This window comes from Patiria miniata, unplaced genomic scaffold (genome assembly GCF_015706575.1).
Source record: "Patiria miniata isolate m_02_andy unplaced genomic scaffold, ASM1570657v1 HiC_scaffold_8, whole genome shotgun sequence".
Classification (NCBI taxonomy): Eukaryota; Metazoa; Echinodermata; class Asteroidea; order Valvatida; family Asterinidae; genus Patiria; species Patiria miniata.
The window spans coordinates 2780092-2800615 of record NW_024037075.1 but is presented as its reverse complement, the minus strand read 5'-3'; the positions used below and the strand labels follow the sequence as shown (position 1 = coordinate 2800615).

Below are 20524 nucleotides of genomic sequence, written 5' to 3'. Positions count from 1 at the left end.
CTTTTTTTTTAGTGGGGGGGGGTTCCGGCCCCAGATCCATTCAAATTCTATATTAAACCAAAGTTAAAATGTGACTGCATTATCTCGGTGAGGGAAGTAGCCACAGAAAGGCTTCACTTTTGAGCTGAGCCAGGGATCAAGCCGATCTGAATTTGAGACAGAGTTTGGAAACGCCATATATTTTGCATTTTTGGTCAACAGAGGGCTCACTAGCACATGCACGTGCGCTATGTTTTCACACCATCGACGTCAAGGTCAACCACGTTCAACTGCAACTCACTGCATGCATGCACTGTGCAAGTTCTGGATTTTGTTGTGTGAGATTTTTGTAGTGTTAATTTGTAATGAAATTTGGAAACCTTTTGTGAAAGAATGTACATGTAGTTTCCAGATGCCACTGCTTTGGTTGTGTACAAAGTCTACGGAGAGTGGAGTGCATTTTCAAAGTATTTTCTAACAAACATGACTAAATTGGAAATGTTTCTCAGACACACATGTCAGACCTAGTCACTGACTCTGACTAAGTCAGCGAGGACTCTACGGATCGCATTTTAACATTTGGATATAGTCGGGCGATAGTAGGAACAGATTCAAGTCATTTCAACATTTTTGCAATGACTGACCTTCATTCAATCATTGATTTTTATAATATATGATGAAAAAGTGGCGCCAGGATGCAACATTCCAAATTGTAGATTGGTTTCAAAAGTTTACAATATTTTGACTAGTAGTACTATTTACTAGTAGGCCCCCTCCCCCTACTATGAATATAAATGGTGGGCGGTTTGGAGAGAAATTGCGTTCATTGCAAATGAGCAAATGAGGATTTTATAAATGGATTTTTTTTTCCAGTTAAATTTCAGCAAGAATGACGTCGGCAATCCTCTTCATTGCCCTGGTGTTGGCTACCATGCCCGGTACTCTGCTTGCTGTTCGTGGGCCATTCCGGGCAATGTTCCCCGCCAACCCGCCGGCATATGCCCGTAGGACCGGCGTGGACCCAGGCCAACCCTTATTCCTGACCCCCTACATTGAGAAGGGCCAAATCAAGGAAGGTAAAAAAAAACTGATCACAAAAAGAAGTCTTTGATTGTGTGGCAACATTCTCGCATTCAGTAATGACCTGACCTACATCCGTGTACCGGAAGGAATTGTTACAATATTTGCTGTAAAATACACACCCCCCAAATCCATCCACTTCTGAAAATTACAGCAAAAGCAGGTGTTGTATATTACCTTTAAGACATCTTTCCTGACATCTTATCTCGATAAGACGTACGAGCCTCAGGTAAAGACGTCTTTCCGATATAGCATGTCAGGGAAAGACGTCTTTCCATAGTAAGGAATATTGAAAGGTAAGGTGTCTTAAAAATCTCAGTATTCCATCTTTCCGTGATGATTTATCAAGCAAACACGGAAATGCAGATGCTCACTTTTTGTAGACTTTATTTGTTGATTTTTTTTCCTCAATTGTCTGTAGGTCAGGCTCTGAGTTTAGTTGGGAAGCTGAATGGTACTAACGTCAAGAGCTACTCAGGTAAATCATACCAATCTTGAAACCCCTCTATTGTGGCCACCTGTTAATTGTGGCCACCTGTAAATTGTGGCCACCTGTCCTTTGTGGCCACCTGTGCATTGTGGCCACCTGTCCGTTGTGGCCACCTGTCAATTGTGGCCACCTGTCCATTGTGATCACTGGTCAGTTGTGTCCACCTGTCCATTGCGGCCACCTTCTAAACTGTGTTCCATATTCACATATTCTTAAATAATCTATAGACACTTCTTACATTGTATTTTTAAAGGTTTCCTGACAGTCAACAAAGAGTTCAACAGCAATATGTTCTTCTGGTTTTTTCCATCCCAGGTAAGATAAAATTGAATATTTTATCCTTCACCGACCTTGCCTTTATGCTTCTGTTGCAGTCAAAATGTACTACGGACAGCTGTTATTATCTAGTGGATGTATATTTGTCTTGTCAGTTTCGTTGTGTATTTTGTGGAGCCAGGCTCGCCAACTTTTGTGGGTTACAATAATGTGGAGCTGTGTTGTAGTCAAACACCGTCACATCTCTGGTCACGCATAAGCGGCGTAAATCATAAGTCGATGCACATGTCCATTTACTAGCAACAGGGGATGAACACTAAGGAGTGTTTTTGTTTACGGTTTATATGATGACAGCGCGTGACTTGCCTTGAGACTGGATGCTAGAAGTGAAATGAAAAACACTCACAAATATTCTGAGGAAAAAAAAGTAATTCAGGTAGTCCACCCTAAAGAGTAAAACACTGAGAAAAAAAATTTCCTTTTTTTCAAACATTTTCAAACACACTTTTTATTTTACATGCTTGTGTAAAGTAGTCCCTGTTATATTGCCTGTAAGTTTTGGGTGAGGGAAGGATGCACAATTAAGCAACGTGTAATTCTAGCTTCAATCCTGAGGTACTCTCTAAAACCTCGTAAAACCTCGAGGCAAATCTCTAGTTACTGCCTTTTTAATTTGGCATTCTTTCCTAAATCTTATCTAACCCACAGGCCTTATTCATTCCAGTTACTATATTTGAAAAATTCTGTAAAGCTGAAAAAGGGGGGAAATTAAACAAGCGTTTAAACTCAAGGTTAAACCCTGAGGTACCATGTAAATGGTACCTCGTTAAACCTCAAGTTTATCCTCAGTTTACCGCCTGTTTAATTTGGCCTGTTTAAGTTTACAATTTCAGCTTGAGCAAAATGTCTATGTTGCCCTAGATTTCTAAGAAACATGCCCAGTGGGTATTTTTTGCACCCGGGGATCTGAATTTGAACAGGCGATTACCAGCATATAAATGAACAACAAAATACCACAAAAAAGTACAGTTAAATGTTCACCAAATTCACAGTGCTATATCACAAAATACACGATTAAATGTTCAAACCCAATTTACAGTAAAATACCATTAAATTCACAGTGCAGTACCATAAAATTACTAGTGAAACACCCGACAAGATGCTAAAGTTCCATACAGGGTGAGTAAAAAAACAACGAAACCCAAATGTCGGGACCATTGTTTTAGTGAAGTTCTGCATGTACCAGTGTAGCACATTCAAAATCTAGGTTATGAAAGCACAATTCATAAGCTTTCTTTTAGTACAAGAATCATTCAAATCACTCATGTACTTTTCAACTTATGGAATTTTAAACACAACCACCATTTTAAAGTTCTGTTCACGGATCACTAAAAAGGCGTTCTTTCAGCAAAACGAAAACATTTCACATGAGATACGCAAGAAGAAGAATTGACTGATCGTTGGAAATCACGTATATTTCTTGATTTCATAATGGCAGCAAGCCAGACGAAACAACACAGAGTGTTTAGTACCAGTACAATTTTTACTCCAAGTAAGCTTACAATTTTGGTAGATTACTTCTGGCATCTATGCAAATGATCCTATAATTTGCCTTTAACCTTTTTTTTGTGTCTGTTGAGCAACTCTTTTCTGGGTTTTTTTCCCCTTGTAATAAATGAAAGTTGCCTTTCCTGACTTGTTACACATGTACCCATGCTCTGCCTAAAAACTGTTATCAGTGAAGTACATGTTCATTAAAATTCCTAAAAATTTCCCATTTTGTCAGAACAGATCCCGATATCTGGATACAATTAAAAATGGCTGAGAAGGTTAAACCACTAGATAACAGTATTTTTGTTGCACAATTTAAAAATGTACATTCAGTTTTCAGCCCATCTATGTGAAATCTCCTTCCCCCACCCCTTGTTTTAGTCACTCGGCACACCCACTGTATCCTTATATTAGGACCTGCCCTAACAGTTGGGTGAAAAAAGTTGGTTAATTCTCTCATACCATATTCCATCAATAATTTTCAAAGTTAAAAATATTTCAAGCATATTCCAATTAAAATACAATTCAATAAAGTTAAAACTATAGTAAATTACAACGACATAACTGTTCAATAACCATAAAGTCCACACTTCTTTTCGAATGTTTCCTTGTCACGTGTGCAAATAGCAGGAGGGTTAACACGATTGCAGATGGATAAAGCATAAATGCAGAAAGCCCTATGTTCTGTTCATCGAACAAACATAGACGTGTAGTTTGTTTGTTTGTTTGTTTGTTTGTTTGGGTTTTTACCCACAGAGAACCTCCAGCACACCCACACACTTAATATAATCAAGTGATCCACTGTGGATCACTCTATGAAATTGATCCCAAGTGGTCCATCTGGGATTAATCTGTGAAAGTGATCCTATCAATGTGGATGCATCTGTCTGTGCTCCTTGTTGGATCACTCTGTGAAATTGATCCAAAATGTTTGGATTAACCTATGAAAGTGATCATTTTCTTGTCAAAAATCGACACACGACATATCAGTGTAGAAGCATCTGTCTGAGTTTTGCTTCACTAGTTTGCTCCGTTTTGTTTTGCTCATCACATGTGCATTGGTACTGTTTCTTTGTTTACCCAATTACTCAGCGGCAAGTTGTGAGCGTGTCGACTCAAAATAAAAATGAAATGCCATTTACACACATTATAGTGTTGCTATTTTGATGACATTCAAAGTTCAATCCAATTGTTTTACTTCAAAAGGCTTTTGGATGCCCTGTTTTCAAATTGGAATGTGAAACAATGAAGAAAATCTTGCCTGTTTGCTCTTGACTAGTTGATGCACTCTTGGGCGTAGATGCAGTAGGAACCGATCTCTTGAAACTGAGCAGGGTCGTTGCAGCGAGTCGCATTGTTTATCTGACAGATTGTTTGTCCTTGGTGGTTGTGTTTGATGTTGAAGGAGTGGCATCTGGGCTCCAGGATGCAGGCCGAGGCACACTGGGGGCTGCTCTTGGTAACAAACTCTCCGATGACGTGATCCAGAAGGCAGGAGTTGAGAAGCTGTCCATCAGCGTCTGTAGTGAAGCAGTAGTTACGGGCTCGGGTTGGTGGGTAACCACATGCTGGTTGCACTGGGTGATGGATGCATTTGTCTTGTTTTTTTACGCATATTGTTCTGAAGAAAGTGTAGCATTCGTGATCATTTATATTGCCGTTGTTGTAATAATAAGGTAGCGATATTAAACAGTGCTCGTAGTCACCATAGTTCTCTGGATTTCCATCCCACCAGTTTAGGTATGGTTCGCCATCCCCTTGTGCATCACACTCCCATGTTCCTTCGTTTATTATGTCACGGCATCCAATCCAGTACTTGGTCTCGTTTTGGGCCATCTGCATCATAAACTCATTTTCCTGGGGTGAATACGGAACAGCCATCTTGGCTCCCATGTCATGACAAGCCAGCATTGACTGGTACCAGTGATGAGGCGCGTCCGTCAAACGATAGCAAGAGTGGCCCCAAAGTATCCAAGAGGGTGGGCAAGATGCATCTACAACAGCTGAAGGGCAGTTGTCTGCACCCACTGCTGTGACAGCAGGACCCACCATCAGAAGAAGAACTCTGAACAGGCACATTTTGACTCGATCACTTACAATTCAAATGACTTCAAGTATTCAACCGATGAGAGACTGGACTTGATATCCAGAGGTTTCACAGAACCGGAGAGAGTCGCACTGGAGCTATCAACCCTACTCGATGGCATTATATGGAAACATTTTCAAAGCTTGAAATTACCAAAGTAGCGCAGCACAATCTGATTTTAACGTGACCAATGCAATGTCCATTATTTGTGGAGTAGTTTCCCGTCAATCGCAATCCCTCATAGCCAGTCATGCATGAGGCACTTTGTCAAATTATCTTTGGAATGGAAAGTTTCATGGCATTGTTGAAATGAACCTGAGTGTTCCACTGACCTTTTGAGACTTGATGCTTCCGGTACAAATTGACCTATCGCCATTTGCGAGTAAGCCACGCCCCTTAGACAACCCTATGGAATTTGTATGTTAAGTTTTGTTTGTCTCAAATTCTGTGCGTTCCGCGTCCATTTGTATATCATGTAATTGGACAATATTTCACAAGCTGCGTTGACGCGATTCTACTGCGTAAATACTGAATATTAGTCCTTGAATCTTCTGTATACATATTTTGAGCAGCGTTTCAGGTAATGAAATGTACGTCAGATGAGAGCCAAGTTTGAAGAAATTTGTTTGTGTGATGCCAGTGAAAATATCAACTAAATTTGTCATAGAAATTTCTACATTTTACACTTATATGAACTATTTCTAGACCCCCTGCAGTGCTACTGAAGAGACGTGTCCTATTCCAGCAATTTAATTCAGATAACACATACATGTACTTTGCAAGGGCGGATCCAGAACACAATTGGGGGGGGGGGCCAAACAAAAATTTGTTTCGCCAAAAAGTTGATTCAAAAAGTTATTGCGTGGGATTCCCTTAAGCAGGCCCCAGAAAATGTTTGGATTCTAGATGCTCTGTTGTGCGATCTGAGGCAATTTCTGACCACTTTTTTTTTTTAGCAATAGATAGTGGTTTACGCATTGGCTGCATTTTTCGACGTCACTTAAAAAAAAAAAAAAATGTCCTTTTTTTGGTGCCCCCCCCCCCCCCTTGGATCTGACGTTAGTACAAAGTGGGCAATTTTACTTCAAAGGGAGCTGCCTGAATCCTACAAAATCCAAAACTGTGCACAAAACCGGGAGTACAGAAAACAGACAGTAAGTTTTTCATACAGTACCGGTATATTACAAATGTATTAACCCTAATTCTGTCAAAATACAATGTATTTTAGATTCTGAAATGGGGGGAATAGATTTTGTTAAATATTTGCTACATTTGCTTAGTCCATTTACACACCTAATATAGTGTTGATATTTTGATGACATTCAAAGTTCAATCCAATTGTTTTACTTCAAAAGGCTTTTGGATGCTCCATTTTCAATTTGGAATGTGAAACAATGAAGAAAATCTTGCCTGTTTGCTCTTGACTAGTTGATGCACTCTTGGGCGTAGATGCAGTAGGAATCGATGACTTGAAACTGAGCAGGGTCGTTGCAGCGAGTCGCATTGTTTATCTGACAGAGTTTCTGTCCTTGGTGGTTGTGTTTGATGTTGAAGGAGTGGCATCTGGGCTCCTTGATGCAGGCCGAGGCACACCGGGGGTTACTCTTGGTAACAAACTCTGTGATGACGTGATCCAGAAGGCAGGAGTTGGGGAGCTGTCCTGTAGTGACACAGAAGTGATGGGCTCGGGTTGGTTGAACTGGACAACGGTAATTGGCTTGTCTTTGTACACAAATTGCTCTGTAAATAGTGTAGCATGTTTCATCATTAACGTTGCCATTTCTGTGATAATATGGTGTCGATACTAAACAGTCCTCGTTACCATAATTATTTGGTTCTCCATCCCCCCAGTTCACGAATGGCTCACCATCCCCTTTTGCGTCACACACCCAGGTTCCTTCGTTTATTATGTCACGGCATCCCATCCAGAACTTTGTCTCCATTTGGGCCAACTGCATCATAAACTCATTTTCCTGGGGTGAATATGGAACAGCCATCTTGGCTCCCATGTCATGACAGGCCACCGACGAGTGGTACCAGTATGTTGACCTATCAGTCAGACGATAGCAAGAGTGGCCCCATGGTTGCCACGAGGGTGGACAACATGCACCTACAACGGCTGCAGGGCAGTTGTCTGCACCCACTGCTGTGACAGCAGAACCCACCATCAGAAGAAGAACTCTAAACAGGCACATTTTGATTCGATCAGTTACAATTAAAGTGACTTATCAACCAATGTGAGACTGGACTTGATTTCCAGAGATTTTACAGAACCAGAGAGAGTCACACTGGAGCTATCAACCCTCCGTCATGGCATATTTGGAAAGCTTTTCAAAGCCTGAAATAACCTGTACAAGTACAGCACTCTCTAATTTTTATGTGATGAATGCATCAATTAAGAAGTTGACCATTATATTAGTTGTGTAGTACTTTTCATCCAGTCTGTACCAATCCTTCATTAACCAGTCATGCATGAGGCACTTTGTGAAATGATCTTCGGAAGAGAAAGTTTCATGGGATTGATGAAATGAACCTGTGAGTTCCACAGATTGTGTTTCTAGGCTTTGTGCTACCATTTCCCAGGTATTTCATGTCATGTTCGTGAGATGCTCCAATGTTAGTCTTTTTGAGCAACATGTTGCCAGAACTCTCCTGTGCCGAACCAACACTTATCGGCCGATCAAGGTACCGTATGTGACCTGTGGAGTGCACGGTGATTGGTTCCCAGATTGGTCTACGGAAAGAGTATGAAAGAAGCATGGTGTCACCTGCAAACCTCTAGTTGTCATACCGGTACCATACCACCATGGAAACCCACAAGTGTGTAAAAACACGTCATCATGTCAAAGTTGGTATGAAGCCAAGGTTAAGAAAGCTCCCACAGTTTGGTTTTGTTGGCTGTTCCAGCTACCGTACTTGTCATGTAACGTCACATTGAGGACGCATACTTCAAAGCCCAATGAAAATGTAATCACATATTGCATGACACCAACTCTATTGTACACTTCCCAATATCTGCAGAACTACACATCCTTCCTGGATGGAACATGCTAGATGTCACCAACAAAATTGCTGAAACAGCCCTGTGTACATGCACAACCATAAGTCTACGTTTTGTTCTCTTTTGTTTTTCTCATTGATGGGTAGGCCTATTTGTTTTTTGAAGTTGTTTGTTTTCCCCCTGTTTTACCCTGTACACAGAACTCCTTCTTCACCCACACACTTGCAGGTACTCAAAGCAAGTGATGCACAACGGATTGCTCTTTGGAATTGATCCAAAGTGATCCATTTGGAATTACTCGGAGAAAGTGATCATATCAGTGTGGACCCGTTGTCATTTATTATACTGTCTACTCCTTTAGTAGGATCAGGACATTTGTAATTGTAGTTAGGGGGGGGGGGGGAGGGGAAGGACTCATCTTAGTTTGGTCTGTTCATGGACCACAGGCCATTTCATAAGCAGTGTTTACTTAGCAGAATTTTTCAGAGCTAGCTTCCAGTGCTGGGCAAAAATCAGCTGAATACCAACCACAGCAATACACATTGCTTGACAATGACATGTAGCTGTAACCTGATTGTCTAAGCAAAATTGTTGCGCACTTAGCAAATTTCTGTCCAAATTGTATGTGCAGCTCAATGTAACTGAGGACTTTGCCTATAATTCCCCTCACCCACACCCTCAATAATATACCATGAAAGCATTTTTATCCCCCTGGCTGTAAGCCAGAAGGCCAGGATATTGCTATAGCGTGTTCCTGGGTGTGTGAGCTTGTCTTACATACGCAGTGTGGACTTCCGAACAAAAGACGTCCACATAATGTAGGTAGCAGCGACGAAGTGTGGACTTGCCCACGTCCACACAGTGTTTCCCCATTTCTGGAAAACAGGTTTAGAGGCATTTTTGGGTTAGGTTTATCTGTAGCAGAATGAAGAGAAACACTAAAGGGAATCATTGAAAAAAAATTGGGTTGTAAGAGTTTTCACAGTTTGAGCAAAATGAGTTTTTCCACTGGTGTTCCTTAACTACACGAAAAGAAAGGAAAGTCCACACTAGGTATGTGAAACAAGTCTGCGTGTGTGTGTGTCTGTCTCCGTGTACTTGTTCTACATAACCCCCCGAGGACTGACACACAAAGGGAGAACAACAGATCCTTTCGGTCCTCGGGCTTTCGGTCTTTTGTTCAAAACGGTCCTCTGTAGTAGGTTTATGTGCCTAGTCTGTGGGAGAGTGTTATACAGGGACAAAGGGAAACACAAAGCATTGTCCTCGGGAGTGTAGTTATACAAGAGTGTGTGTACTGTGTGTGTTATGTTTTGGTTAGGTTAACTCTTGTCAGTACGATAACTTGAGAATTACTTTACTTAGAAACTTGAAATTGAGTTTGCGGATTGCTCTTGATAGTCTTACATGTAAGAAGCCTATTGATTTGGGGGCCGACAGGTCAAAGGTTAAGGTCACTATTTCTAAAGAAAAAATCTCATCAACGCGATAACTTGAGAAATATTTTACTTAGGAACTTGAAATTCAGTTTGGCGGGTTGTTCTTGATAGACTCTTAAGAAGTCTGTTGCTTTGGGGCCGACAGGTCAAAGATCAAGGTCACTATTGCTAAAGCATTAAAAATATTGTCAGCACGAATGCTTTACTTAGGAAATACTTTACTTAGGAACTTCAAGTTTGGTTTGTGGGTTGCTCTTGGTAGTCTTATGAAGCCTATTGATTTCACTTCAAAAGGCTTTTTTCACTTCAAAAGGCTTTTGACACCTCGTTTTCAGTATGGAATGTGAAACAATGAAGGAATTCTTGCCTTTTTGCTCTTGACTAGTTGATGCACTCTTGGGCGTAGATGCAGTAGGAACCGATCTCTTCAAACTTAGCAGGGTCGTCGCAGCGAGTCGCATTGTTTATCTGACAGAGTTTCTGTCCTTGGTGGTTGTGTTTGATGTTGAAGGAGTGGCATCTGGGCTCCAGGATGCAGGCTGAAGCACACTGGGGGCTGCTCTTGGCAGCAAACTCTGTGATGACGTGATCCAGAAGGCAGGAGTTGAGAAGCTGTCCATCGGTGTGTGTACTGAAGCAGTAGTTACGGGCTCGGGTTGGTTGAAAGCCACATGCTGGTTGGACTGGGTGATGGATGCAAATGTCTCGTCTTCGGACACATATTGCTTTGAAGGATAAATAGCATGATACATCCAAAACATTGCCATTTTTGTGATAAGATGTCTGTGCTACCGCACAGTCCTGCATGTTACGATAATCATTTGGTTCTCCACTCTGCCAGTTTATGAATGGTTCACCATCCCCTTGTGCATCGCACACCCATGTTCCTTCTATTTTGATATCACGGCATCCAATCCAGTAGTCGGTGTCCTTTGGGACCATCTGCATCATAAACTCATTTTCCTCGGGTGAATATGGAACAGCCATCTTGGCTCCCATGTTAATACAAGCCAACGATGAGTGATACCAGTACGTTGGTCTATCAGTCAGACGATAGCAAGAGTGGCCCCATGGTTGCCATGAGGTTGAACAAGACACAACAGCTGAAGTGCAGTTGTCTGCACTGACTGCTGTGAAAGTAGAACACACCATCAAAAGAAGAACTCCGAACCGGCACATTTTGTTGCAATCAGTTGCAATTCTAAATGACTTAAAGTATTTAACTGGTGTGTGACTGGACTTGATGCACAGAGTTTCTGCTGGACTCGCAAGAATTACTCTGAAAATATCAAGCCTTCTTTTTCTCTTGTTGTGCACGTACCTCAGTACTTGGAAAGTAGACCACCCTTTCGCATAAACATAGTCGAGTCGTAAAGTTTTAGCCCAATGAGAAACCGGTTTTGTTCCCGCCCCATAAAAGGTGCCACTGAATTTTAAAGCGTTTCGCTATGGTTACAAGGAGGTATGGGGGCACGTTCCAGTTTGGTCTGTACATGGACCATGGGCCGTCTTTTATCAGCAGTGTTGAAAGCCGCCCACAAGGTTTTTTTTATTAGCAGAAAATGTTGCAGAGCCAGTTTCCTGTGCTGGACAAAACTCAGCTGAATACCAGCCAAACGCAATACACATTGCTTGACAATTGGCTGGTAACCTGAGTTTTATGCAAGTTTGTTGTGCACTCAGCAAATTTCTTTGCAAATTGTAGGTAAATATATAAGCTCCGTGTAATCAGGCTCTGAAGTTAATGGAGGATTTTGTCTAATTCTCCTTGCCCTCACCCCAACAAAAATGAAACATGGAAGGAATCTTTAAATTTTTAGTTCAGCACTCGGCAAAATTCTGTCAGAATCATACGAGAAGCTCGGTGCAATTTGGCTCTGAAAGTGCTGGAGGACTCTGTCGAATTAAAGTGGCAATTTCCTTAAAGGTTATTAGACAAATTACTCCTCCCATGTTCTGAAAATAAAACCGGGAAAGACTTGTTTAAATTTTGAGCTGGGCTGTATTTGTCCCCCTTGTAACTTTTAGATCTAATGTCTACCAATTTTGAAGGGGAAAGATTTGAATATCAGTCCTGCATCTTCTGTATATTTTTAGCAGCATTTCAAAAAATGGAGTTTGGAGGTATTTGTTTGGGTGATGCTAATGAAAATGTCTCTTCAATAAAGCCAGTTCAGTATCTCAGTGAAGTAGTCCATGTAAATGTCAGTCCCGACATTTAGGTTTTTTTGACTCACCCTGTTTTGCTTATAATTATATTTGTTTTGCTCATCAAAAGATCAGCACTGTTTCTTTGATATCCGATCAATTTTTTGAACAAAAGTTGTTCTTTTTGAAATTGTCTTCTCGTCTGTAGTCAGGCCCAGACAGTGCCCCGCTGTTGCTATGGTTACAAGGAGGCCCAGGGGGGACATCCATGTTTGGTCTGTTTGCGGAGCACGGACCATTTTCTGTGACAAAAGATCTAAAATGTAAGTAATTGATATTTTGATAAATTGATATTTTTGTTATGGATATTTTTGTTTAGTGCATCTGTATAGTGTGCATATGTTTTTATACGTGCGATCATGTAAGTGAAAGGTATTGCAAATACTTACATTTTTTTTCCATAAGGCAAAAAAAAAAAAATATTCGGTCTCTGGTCAGACCAAAGTTCCGGAATTGACGCGGCCACGCAGCTTTTTTTTTTTTTTTTTGCCTTTTTTTTTTTTTTCTTCAAGCTTGGATTGTACAGACAAGGTGGGGTACTATTTTGCTTTTTTGGTGTCCTCATGTACATTGGTGTCCTCCATAATTTGCCTTGGTGCTTTCGATCATTTGCCTTGGTGCAATTTCCCATTCCTTGGTGCTCTTTGTTAAAAGAAATTGAGGAGGTGCGGAAATAGAGGGCGCTGTTGGAGCTACCGCGGAACATTTTGGAAAAAAAAAAGATCGACGCGCATGATTAAAATCGACACGCGCGCTGACCAGAGACCGACTTATTTTGTTTTTTGGCCTTACCAATCTAGTTTATTCTTGAAAACCTGGGTTTTTATTTTTTGGAAAGCTGGAATTGTTTTTGTTTTGTTCTTGATTTTTCTTAGTGTTGCCACGGAAGTTCTCATGGACCGCCAAGTACTCTGTGCTTTACATAGACAACCCAGTAAGAACATGTAATACTAAACCTATGGTACATACATATGTGTCTGGATCTGAACTATTATGCAAATGCGAAGCCTAAACGGCTTAAGGTTCGGGGCCCACTTATAAGGCCCCCCCCCAAAAAAAAATAGATTCTAGACGCTGTGATCTAAGGCAATTTCTGACCACTTTAACCAAATAATATTAGCAAAAGATCATCATTTAAACATCATTTTCGAGTTTGCCGTCATTGAATCAGCTATTCTGAGCTATAGAATCAAGTGTAGGCTACAACTTTTTTATTCGGGAACGAAAATAGTTTGAGGGGGGTGGGAACGACATGTCCCCCATCCTCCACCGATCGACACCCATGGTTGGCATAGTGCTTTTAGAACGACAGACTTTACATGTGAATTGTACAAGTAGGGTCTACATGTATGCCTACATACAGCGTCAGTTGGTGAAATCGAAAATTCTGAGAGAGACCCTAAAACTTTTTAAAACATTTCTTTGCGTTGGGTGATGTCCGTGTGGATAGGCTTATAATTATGTGTTTTATGGCATACTGCGGTATTTTCGTGGGCCCCCAAATTTTTCGTAGGCCCCAGGCACAGAGCCTATTGGATAATCCGGGCCTGGGCGTAATTGATTGGTCAACTGACATAATCAATTCGCACCTCTCTGCCGCAGGTTGGCACTGGCTTCAGTTTCACCGAGAACGACCAAGGCTACGCGAGAAATGAGACGGCCGTCGCAAAAGATCTGTACAGGTACAAGCATCATGCATTTTGAAATAATGTATCTTTTTACAGGCCGCGTGACGCAGCCCACTTTTGCTTTAAACAGTTTACTAGTAGTAGTGTTTTGTAGCTTTAGGTCAGGGTTAAAACCAAGTCTATTTGAATAATTTGGGAGGCTAATCATCCTTAATGGGCACTGGGATGCTGAATGCGAAGGATGCGGCTACAATGTGGTCGGGCCGCTGGCATGTAAAGGCGCCTATGGCTGCCGGCCACATCGACCCATTAAGACCACGGAGCACAGCCTGAGATCGAAAGTGTTTGATTTTTCCGGAGGGAGGAAAACCAGAGGGCCCGGAGAAAAACCCTCGTGGCACAGGAGAGAACCAACGCACAACTCTACTCACATGTGATCCGCGACCTGGATTCAAACTAGGGTCACCTTGGTGAGAGGCGAGCGCTTTATGCACAAGCCACCCATGTCACCTTAATTTTCAAGGTGAAACTAAAAAAATCACGAGAGAGAAACTGTGACTGCCAATGAGTTGATTTGGCATACGCTTGAAACTTCATACTAAAAAAATCCCCATGGAGTTTCTGTATATATTCAGCCTAATATAGGGATTCTCTTTGCGGTAACGTTTTTCGGAACTTAACGTATACTCAGAAGTGGCACTTGCCTTCATTTTCATTTCTCTTGCTTTTCAGTGCCTTGGTCCAGTTTTTCCAACTGTTTCCAGAGTACCAGAAAAATGCTTTCTATGCAACCGGCGAGGTACGTACACCAGGCGCCATCAGAAATATCCTGTATTTTACTAGATGGCCATTTTCATTATCGTATTGTCACTTCTGTCAAAAGTAATTTAAAAAAAAGAAGTTTTTTTCAGAAACAAATAGTTTACATGAAAGAGGACATATGTAGCCTTATGATTTTACAGAAAAGTCAATTTTGAAATGTCTACCCCTACTGACCTATTATGGGCTGAATTTGAGAATAATGATTGCCGACCAACGACTCATTTAGCTTGATCGCATCACATATCCTTATGTTTTAAGCAACATTAAAAAAAAAAATGAAAGTGGCGCTAGAATGAATAAATAGTCTGGCACCATCCCATTCCACATGAAACACATTTAGGGAACAAGACAAAAATAGCTTCCCTCGTGAATTAGGTCCATACAAGATGACATTGAGTACATGTACATTGTACATCACAGTAGACAACAAATCTAGAATGCTACCCCAGTACCCAGCAGCTTCCTCTCCCCTTTCATCTCCAAGGGGTCACTCATTCACAGAATCCTGAGCCCTTAACCTTTCACCATTTTTCCGTGTTTTTTTTTTCCCACAGTCCTACGCCGGCAAGTACGTACCAGCGCTCAGTTACTTGATTCATGTCAAGAACCCGGCAGCCACGGTCAAGATCAATTTCAAGGGAATGGCCATCGGGGATGGGTTCACTTCCCCTGAGAAAGTGAGTATCAAGTATTGCTTGTGTTCTTGGGCAAGATACTTTACTACAATTGCCTCTCTCCATCCAGGAGTAAAAATGGGTACCTGTGAAGGGTAGAGACCAGCAGCCTGTAACGGTACATTACTTTTATGCGTAGGATTTATGTAACTTAGTTACGCAGTAAACTCATGATGGATTAGTGGGAGGCATATGAGGACTTGTTATGTACTGGACTACAAGGCTGGATTAGGGCAGGTGAAAAAATTGGATCGAGGAATAAGAAGTGAGAGTCTGCTGGACTTTATCTCATGTAGTCCTTTTTTCTTTTCCTTATTCACACCAGAGTTGTAGTTCTAGTACTTCCTGAGTACTTCGTTTAAAGCGGTTTGGTGTGAACAACGTGAAAGATACATTGACAGTAGACAGCAAATGACGTTCAGTGTTAAAGAAGAAAATAAATTTGGGACTTTGGATACATAAAAATACTTTTAAAGAAACTTTTGGGACGGAAGTACTCAAAAATTAGTACTTTCAGGATGCTTTTTCTTTAAAAGTTTAGTTCGTACAAGATTCTGATTGTCCAACGTCTTTTGTTGAGTATTTACTGTCCAATGTCAGCATTATGCAGTTTTTTCCGTAACAAACTATCTTAATTCTGGTTCATTCATGTATTTCTGGGTTTTTTTTTACCCAACAGCTGATACCAGGCTACGGTTCCTTCATGCTCCAGACGGGACAGGCGGACTTTCTTCAGAAGGCCAAGATCGACAAGATCACGGCCGACATCGTGACTCTGATCCAGGCCAAAGAATGGCTGGCTGCAGCTGACGTAAGACCTCAAAAACTTATGTATTCTTGGAAAAGCTGATGAAGAAATGCTCGGTGAACTCACATGAAAAGAGTTGAAAACGAAAGAAGTAGTAGGAAAAGTTAACATAAAGACCCCAATGTGTATCCAAGATTTTTGGATGAGGTGGGATGGGCTAAAAAAAGAGAAATAACGTTGGGAACAAGTGGTCTAAAACTTTTGTTATCTGTTATTTTACTGGGTTTTTTAATGGATGCGGACACTATGGGCTTCGTGCGCCAACAAAAGAGGGCGCGTTTTTACCACTTTTGAAAGATTTGTGGACAGATCACACAGTGTCTGCGTCTGTATTGTATGGTTCGCGCGAAGTACGCACGACTTCCTGAATGTGCCATAGCTATGAGCTACATAATAGCGTCTTGGCATCAGGGTTTATGTTTTAATTAGATACCGTGAAAATTGTCCCTACTAACTGCCTGTCATGCCTGTACACGGATGCAAACTGGATGTGCAAGTTTTACCTGCAGTATTGTTTCCGGAAGTCACTAATATGTTATTAAATAATTTGTTTAAGTAATAATTGTTGATGTCATGCATTTTCAGGCCATGGACTTGCTCATCAACAGTGACGCCGATAGCTACTTCCGAAACATAACCGGCTGCACGGACTACTACAACTACATGAGAACCACGGTGGGGGCATTAAACAGCAAATATCGTTAATTTGTATAAAAGCATGTCATTGTACGGTCTAATGAGATTGAGACTGATTTTCATTAGGAATTGGGGGGGGGGGAGGATATACTAATCCTGCAACCAAAATTGGAAGGCATTACAGATCTACGTTCTTATGGAAGTATATTGGCTGCTTTGTGATCTACCTCATTTGTTTTATGTAATTTTTGTTTTAGTGGAAATTACCAAAATTCCAAAGCTGAAAGCCGTTTCTCAAGTACTTTCTCATTTCTTTTGGTGGAGCAAAATTTACATCACCATGCAAAATTGTGTCCCATTTGAAGAAAACTTAGGCAAATTTCTGGTTTTAATTCCTTAGTCAAAAAAGTCAAATTGATTGAATCTCACGTTCCTTTTTTTTCCTTCTCCATCTAGATTCCTGCTGATCAGGATTACTTCACCAATTACCTAGCCTTGCCGGAGGTCCGCAAGGCCATCCACGTCGGTAACCTGACCTTCAACAACGGAGACAAAGTCTCTCAGTTCCTGCGGGAAGACTTCATGCAGTCCGTGGAGAAACTGGTGACCATTCTTGCAGACGCAAACTACAAGGTACGGAGTCTGTACACAAGTGCCCCCTCGTTTGGGGGGCAAAGGGAGAGTTTTGCGGGACTCAAAAGTTCCACAGTTGCTTAGTCAAGCGTAAGCGTAGTAGACTATCGCACGGGTAACTAATGTGATAGGTGACTGCGCATACAGTCGTGTTTTACTATACTCTCGAGGACAATGCTTTGTGTTTCCCTTTGTCCCTGTAATACAACACTCTCCCATAGACTAAGCACACAAACCTACTACAGAGGACCGTTTCCAACAAAAGAACCAACTCCCGAGGACTGAAAGGATCTGTTGTTCTCCCTTTGTGTGTCGGTCCTCGGGGGCTATTTAGAACACGTACATGCGTATCTACCACGTGTGTGAATCCTCGGAAGGACCAGTCAGAATTCAGTTCTTGCTGATGAATATGTATGAGGTATGGTCATAAATTTGAATAAAATTACAAGTTGGAATCCTGCTTTCCGTCAAATTCAAACCATTCTGATAACTTGTTGTTCAGATTCTATTCTACAATGGCCAGCTGGACGTGATCGTAGCGGCGCCGTTGACGGAAGCGTTCCTGGACCAGCTGGACTGGAAGGGCCTGCCGGATTACGTCTTTGCCGAGAGGAAAGTCTGGAAAGTACCGGGGGAGGGGGATGTCGCCGGATACGCCAAGAAGGTCATGAACTTCCAGCAGGTGAGTTACAGAATACGGGAGGGAGTTTGTGAATCGTCGGTTTCAGTTTGAGGTTCGGCTTCATATGTTAGGCCTTGAGTTGGGAGGTGGGGTACAATGACTCATAGTGGTCCATGTTCTGATCCAGAATATGAAATCTTAGAATTTGAGACTGAAGTTTATACAGTGTCTCCATTTTGTTTGCATATTGAAGGCTTCTTAAAGGTAACGGAAACAATTTGCAAAAAAATGTATTTTGGCCGAGTCAAGGAACAATACAATAAATCTGAAGCAGATTATTAAAAAAAATAGAACATGTCAAATTTCAACTCGGCAGATCATACCTTTTGAGAATACTATGAAAATGCATCTTCATTTTTTTCTGGGTGTACACAAACAAATTGGTTGAGAGTTCCCTTCAGAAACCAAAAGAATGATTAAACATTGCTGTCCCTTCCGTTTTGTCTCGACAGGTCTTGGTACGAGGGGGCGGGCACATCCTCCCCTATGACCAACCCCATCGCAGCTTTGACATGATTGACAGGTTTATCACCGGACGACCTTTTGACCTCTAGTCACATGACTATCAAGTCACGTGACTGGCTCCGTACCAGTTGTATCCCAAGGTAGAAGATGTACATTTTATATATCGTGTGTCGCAAACTTGGTTATGCAAAGAGCACAAAGTGCGAGTTTCACATGTTCAGGGCTTTAAAATAAGGTATCCTAGTCTTAGTTTTTCTGTCTATTTGGTGTGATAATCATTCCTGTGTGAGTGAATCTTGTTCAGTAAAGGTATTTAGGATCATTGCTGTTCATGCGTTTTGTTTGTTTCCAATAATAACACTGCTTAAAATCAGCATGCTCAATATCTTAACCTGTTGAAGTTTCAGCTCAGTGGATATCGCACTTTTCGAGAAAACACTTGAAAATTTATGCACAACCTTTTCATCACAAACAATTCTCGGTTTCTTATCAACGACAGTACGCCAGACGGAATAATTTCCTGGGGCGTTTAGTAGCAGTACGATCATTAATCCAAGTAAGCTTATTGATAATAATTCGGCGGGTTACTTTTGGGATAAGTGCAGATGATCCTATACGCCTTTAAGATTCCTGAAATGTCTTTAAGCAATAGAGGGTACATAGTATCTATTTTGTATTTTGCACATTTTCAAGTCTTTCCTTAAAGGGAGAAGTTATAAATAAGAAAACGGTTATGTCTTCGGCTTTCTACGTGCACAGTAAATTTTTTCGTAATCTCTGTGTACATTTCTGTGTAATGACTGTAGATTTGTGTTTTCGTTAAATAGTGATTTGCTACCGTGGGTTAAAAAAATCCAAGCTTAACCCCTTGTCATATCACTTAAGACAAATTTATTTAAAAATCCAAGGTTAACCCCTTGTCATATTTCTCTAGACAAATTCATTTAAAAATCCAAGGTTAACCCCTTGTAATATTTCTTTAGACAAATTTATTTAAAAATCCAAGGTTTACCCCTTGTCATTTTTCTCCAGAGGAATATCTTTAAAAAAAACCAAGGTTATTCCCTTGTCATATTTCTCTAGACAAATTTATTTAAAAATCCAAGGTTAACCTCTTATATTTCTCCAGACAAATTTATTTAAAAAGCTAAGGTTTACCCCTTATCATATTTTTTTTTCGGACAAATATATTTAAAATTCTAAGGTTAACCCCTTGTCATTTTTTTCAGACAATTTTATTTAAAAATCCAAGGTTATCCCCTTGTCATATTTTTTTCAGACAATTTTATTTAAAAATCCAAGGTTAACCCCTTATCATATTTTTTCAGACAATTTTATTTAAAAATCCAAGGTTAACCCCTTGTAATTTTTTTTTGGACAAATTTATTTAAAAATCCAAGGTTAACCCCTTGTAATAACCTAGGTTAATCCCTTATCATATTTCTTCAGACAAATTTATTTCAAAATCCAAGGTTAACCCCTTATCATATTTCTCCAGACAAATTTATTTCAAAATCTAAGGTTAATCCCTTGTCATATTTCTCCAGACAAATTTATTTCAAAATCCAAGGTTAACCCCTTATCATATTTCTTCAGACAAATGTATTTAAAAATCTAAGGTTAACCCCTTGTCATATTTTTTTCAGACAATTTTATTTCAAAATCCAAGGTTAACCCCTTGTCATTTTTTTTGACAAATTTATTTCAAAATCTAAGGTTAACCCCTTGTCATTTTTCCAGACAATTGTATTTTAAAAAACCTAGGTTAATCCCTTATCATATTTCCTGAGACAAATTTATTTGAAAATCCAAGGTTAACCCCTATTCATATTTCGTCAGACAAATTTATTTAAAAATCTAAGGTTAATCCCTTGTCATATTTCTCCAGGCAAATTTAGTTAAAAATCTAAGGTTAACCCCTTGTCGTATTTTTTTCAGCTAATGTTATTTAAAAATCTAAGGTTAAACCCATGTCATATTTCTTCAGACAAATTTAGTTAAAAATCTAAGGTTAACCCCTTGTAATATTTCTACAGATAAATTGTGTTTAAAATATAAGGTTAACC

The 20524-nt window shown here is 40.4% G+C and overlaps 3 protein-coding genes across 3 annotated transcripts; 1 reads left to right on the top strand and 2 right to left on the bottom strand.

Moving 5' to 3' along the window:
- Positions 1 to 213: 213 nt before the first annotated feature.
- Positions 214 to 18928, top strand: LOC119719583 (probable serine carboxypeptidase CPVL). The gene is made up of 14 exons (XM_038189058.1): positions 214 to 317; positions 853 to 1055; positions 1481 to 1537; positions 1803 to 1864; positions 12259 to 12373; positions 12986 to 13044; positions 13713 to 13792; positions 14471 to 14537; positions 15115 to 15237; positions 15914 to 16045; positions 16628 to 16717; positions 17135 to 17311; positions 17814 to 17993; positions 18446 to 18928. The coding sequence occupies exons 2-14, from the start codon at positions 869 to 871 to the stop codon at positions 18545 to 18547; spliced, it is 1431 nt and encodes a 476-aa protein (XP_038044986.1). The 5' UTR covers positions 214 to 317; positions 853 to 868; the 3' UTR covers positions 18548 to 18928.
- Positions 4623 to 5840, bottom strand: LOC119719584 (C-type lectin domain family 4 member E-like). The gene has a single exon (XM_038189059.1). The coding sequence runs from the start codon at positions 5453 to 5455 to the stop codon at positions 4652 to 4654; it is 804 nt and encodes a 267-aa protein (XP_038044987.1). The 5' UTR covers positions 5456 to 5840; the 3' UTR covers positions 4623 to 4651.
- LOC119719585 (C-type lectin domain family 4 member E-like) lies at positions 6544 to 8242 on the bottom strand. The gene has a single exon (XM_038189060.1). It carries the CDS (start codon positions 7655 to 7657, stop codon positions 6887 to 6889), a length of 771 nt encoding a protein of 256 aa, XP_038044988.1. The 5' UTR covers positions 7658 to 8242; the 3' UTR covers positions 6544 to 6886.
- Positions 18929 to 20524: the final 1596 nt, after the last annotated feature.

Bases quoted from the DNA above. Each gene is read 5' to 3' on its own strand.
- LOC119719585 (XM_038189060.1), bottom strand. From the start codon at position 7,657: ATGTGCCTGTTTAGAGTTCTTCTTCTGATGGTGGGTTCTGCTGTCACA.
- LOC119719584 (XM_038189059.1), bottom strand. From the start codon at position 5,455: ATGTGCCTGTTCAGAGTTCTTCTTCTGATGGTGGGTCCTGCTGTCACA.
- LOC119719583 (XM_038189058.1), top strand. From the start codon at position 869: ATGACGTCGGCAATCCTCTTCATTGCCCTGGTGTTGGCTACCATGCCC. The intron at 1,865-12,258 runs GTAAGATAAAAT...TCTCGTCTGTAG, and splicing joins TCTGGTTTTTTCCATCCCAG to TCAGGCCCAGACAGTGCCCC. The intron at 12,374-12,985 runs GTAAGTAATTGA...GATTTTTCTTAG, and splicing joins TGTGACAAAAGATCTAAAAT to TGTTGCCACGGAAGTTCTCA.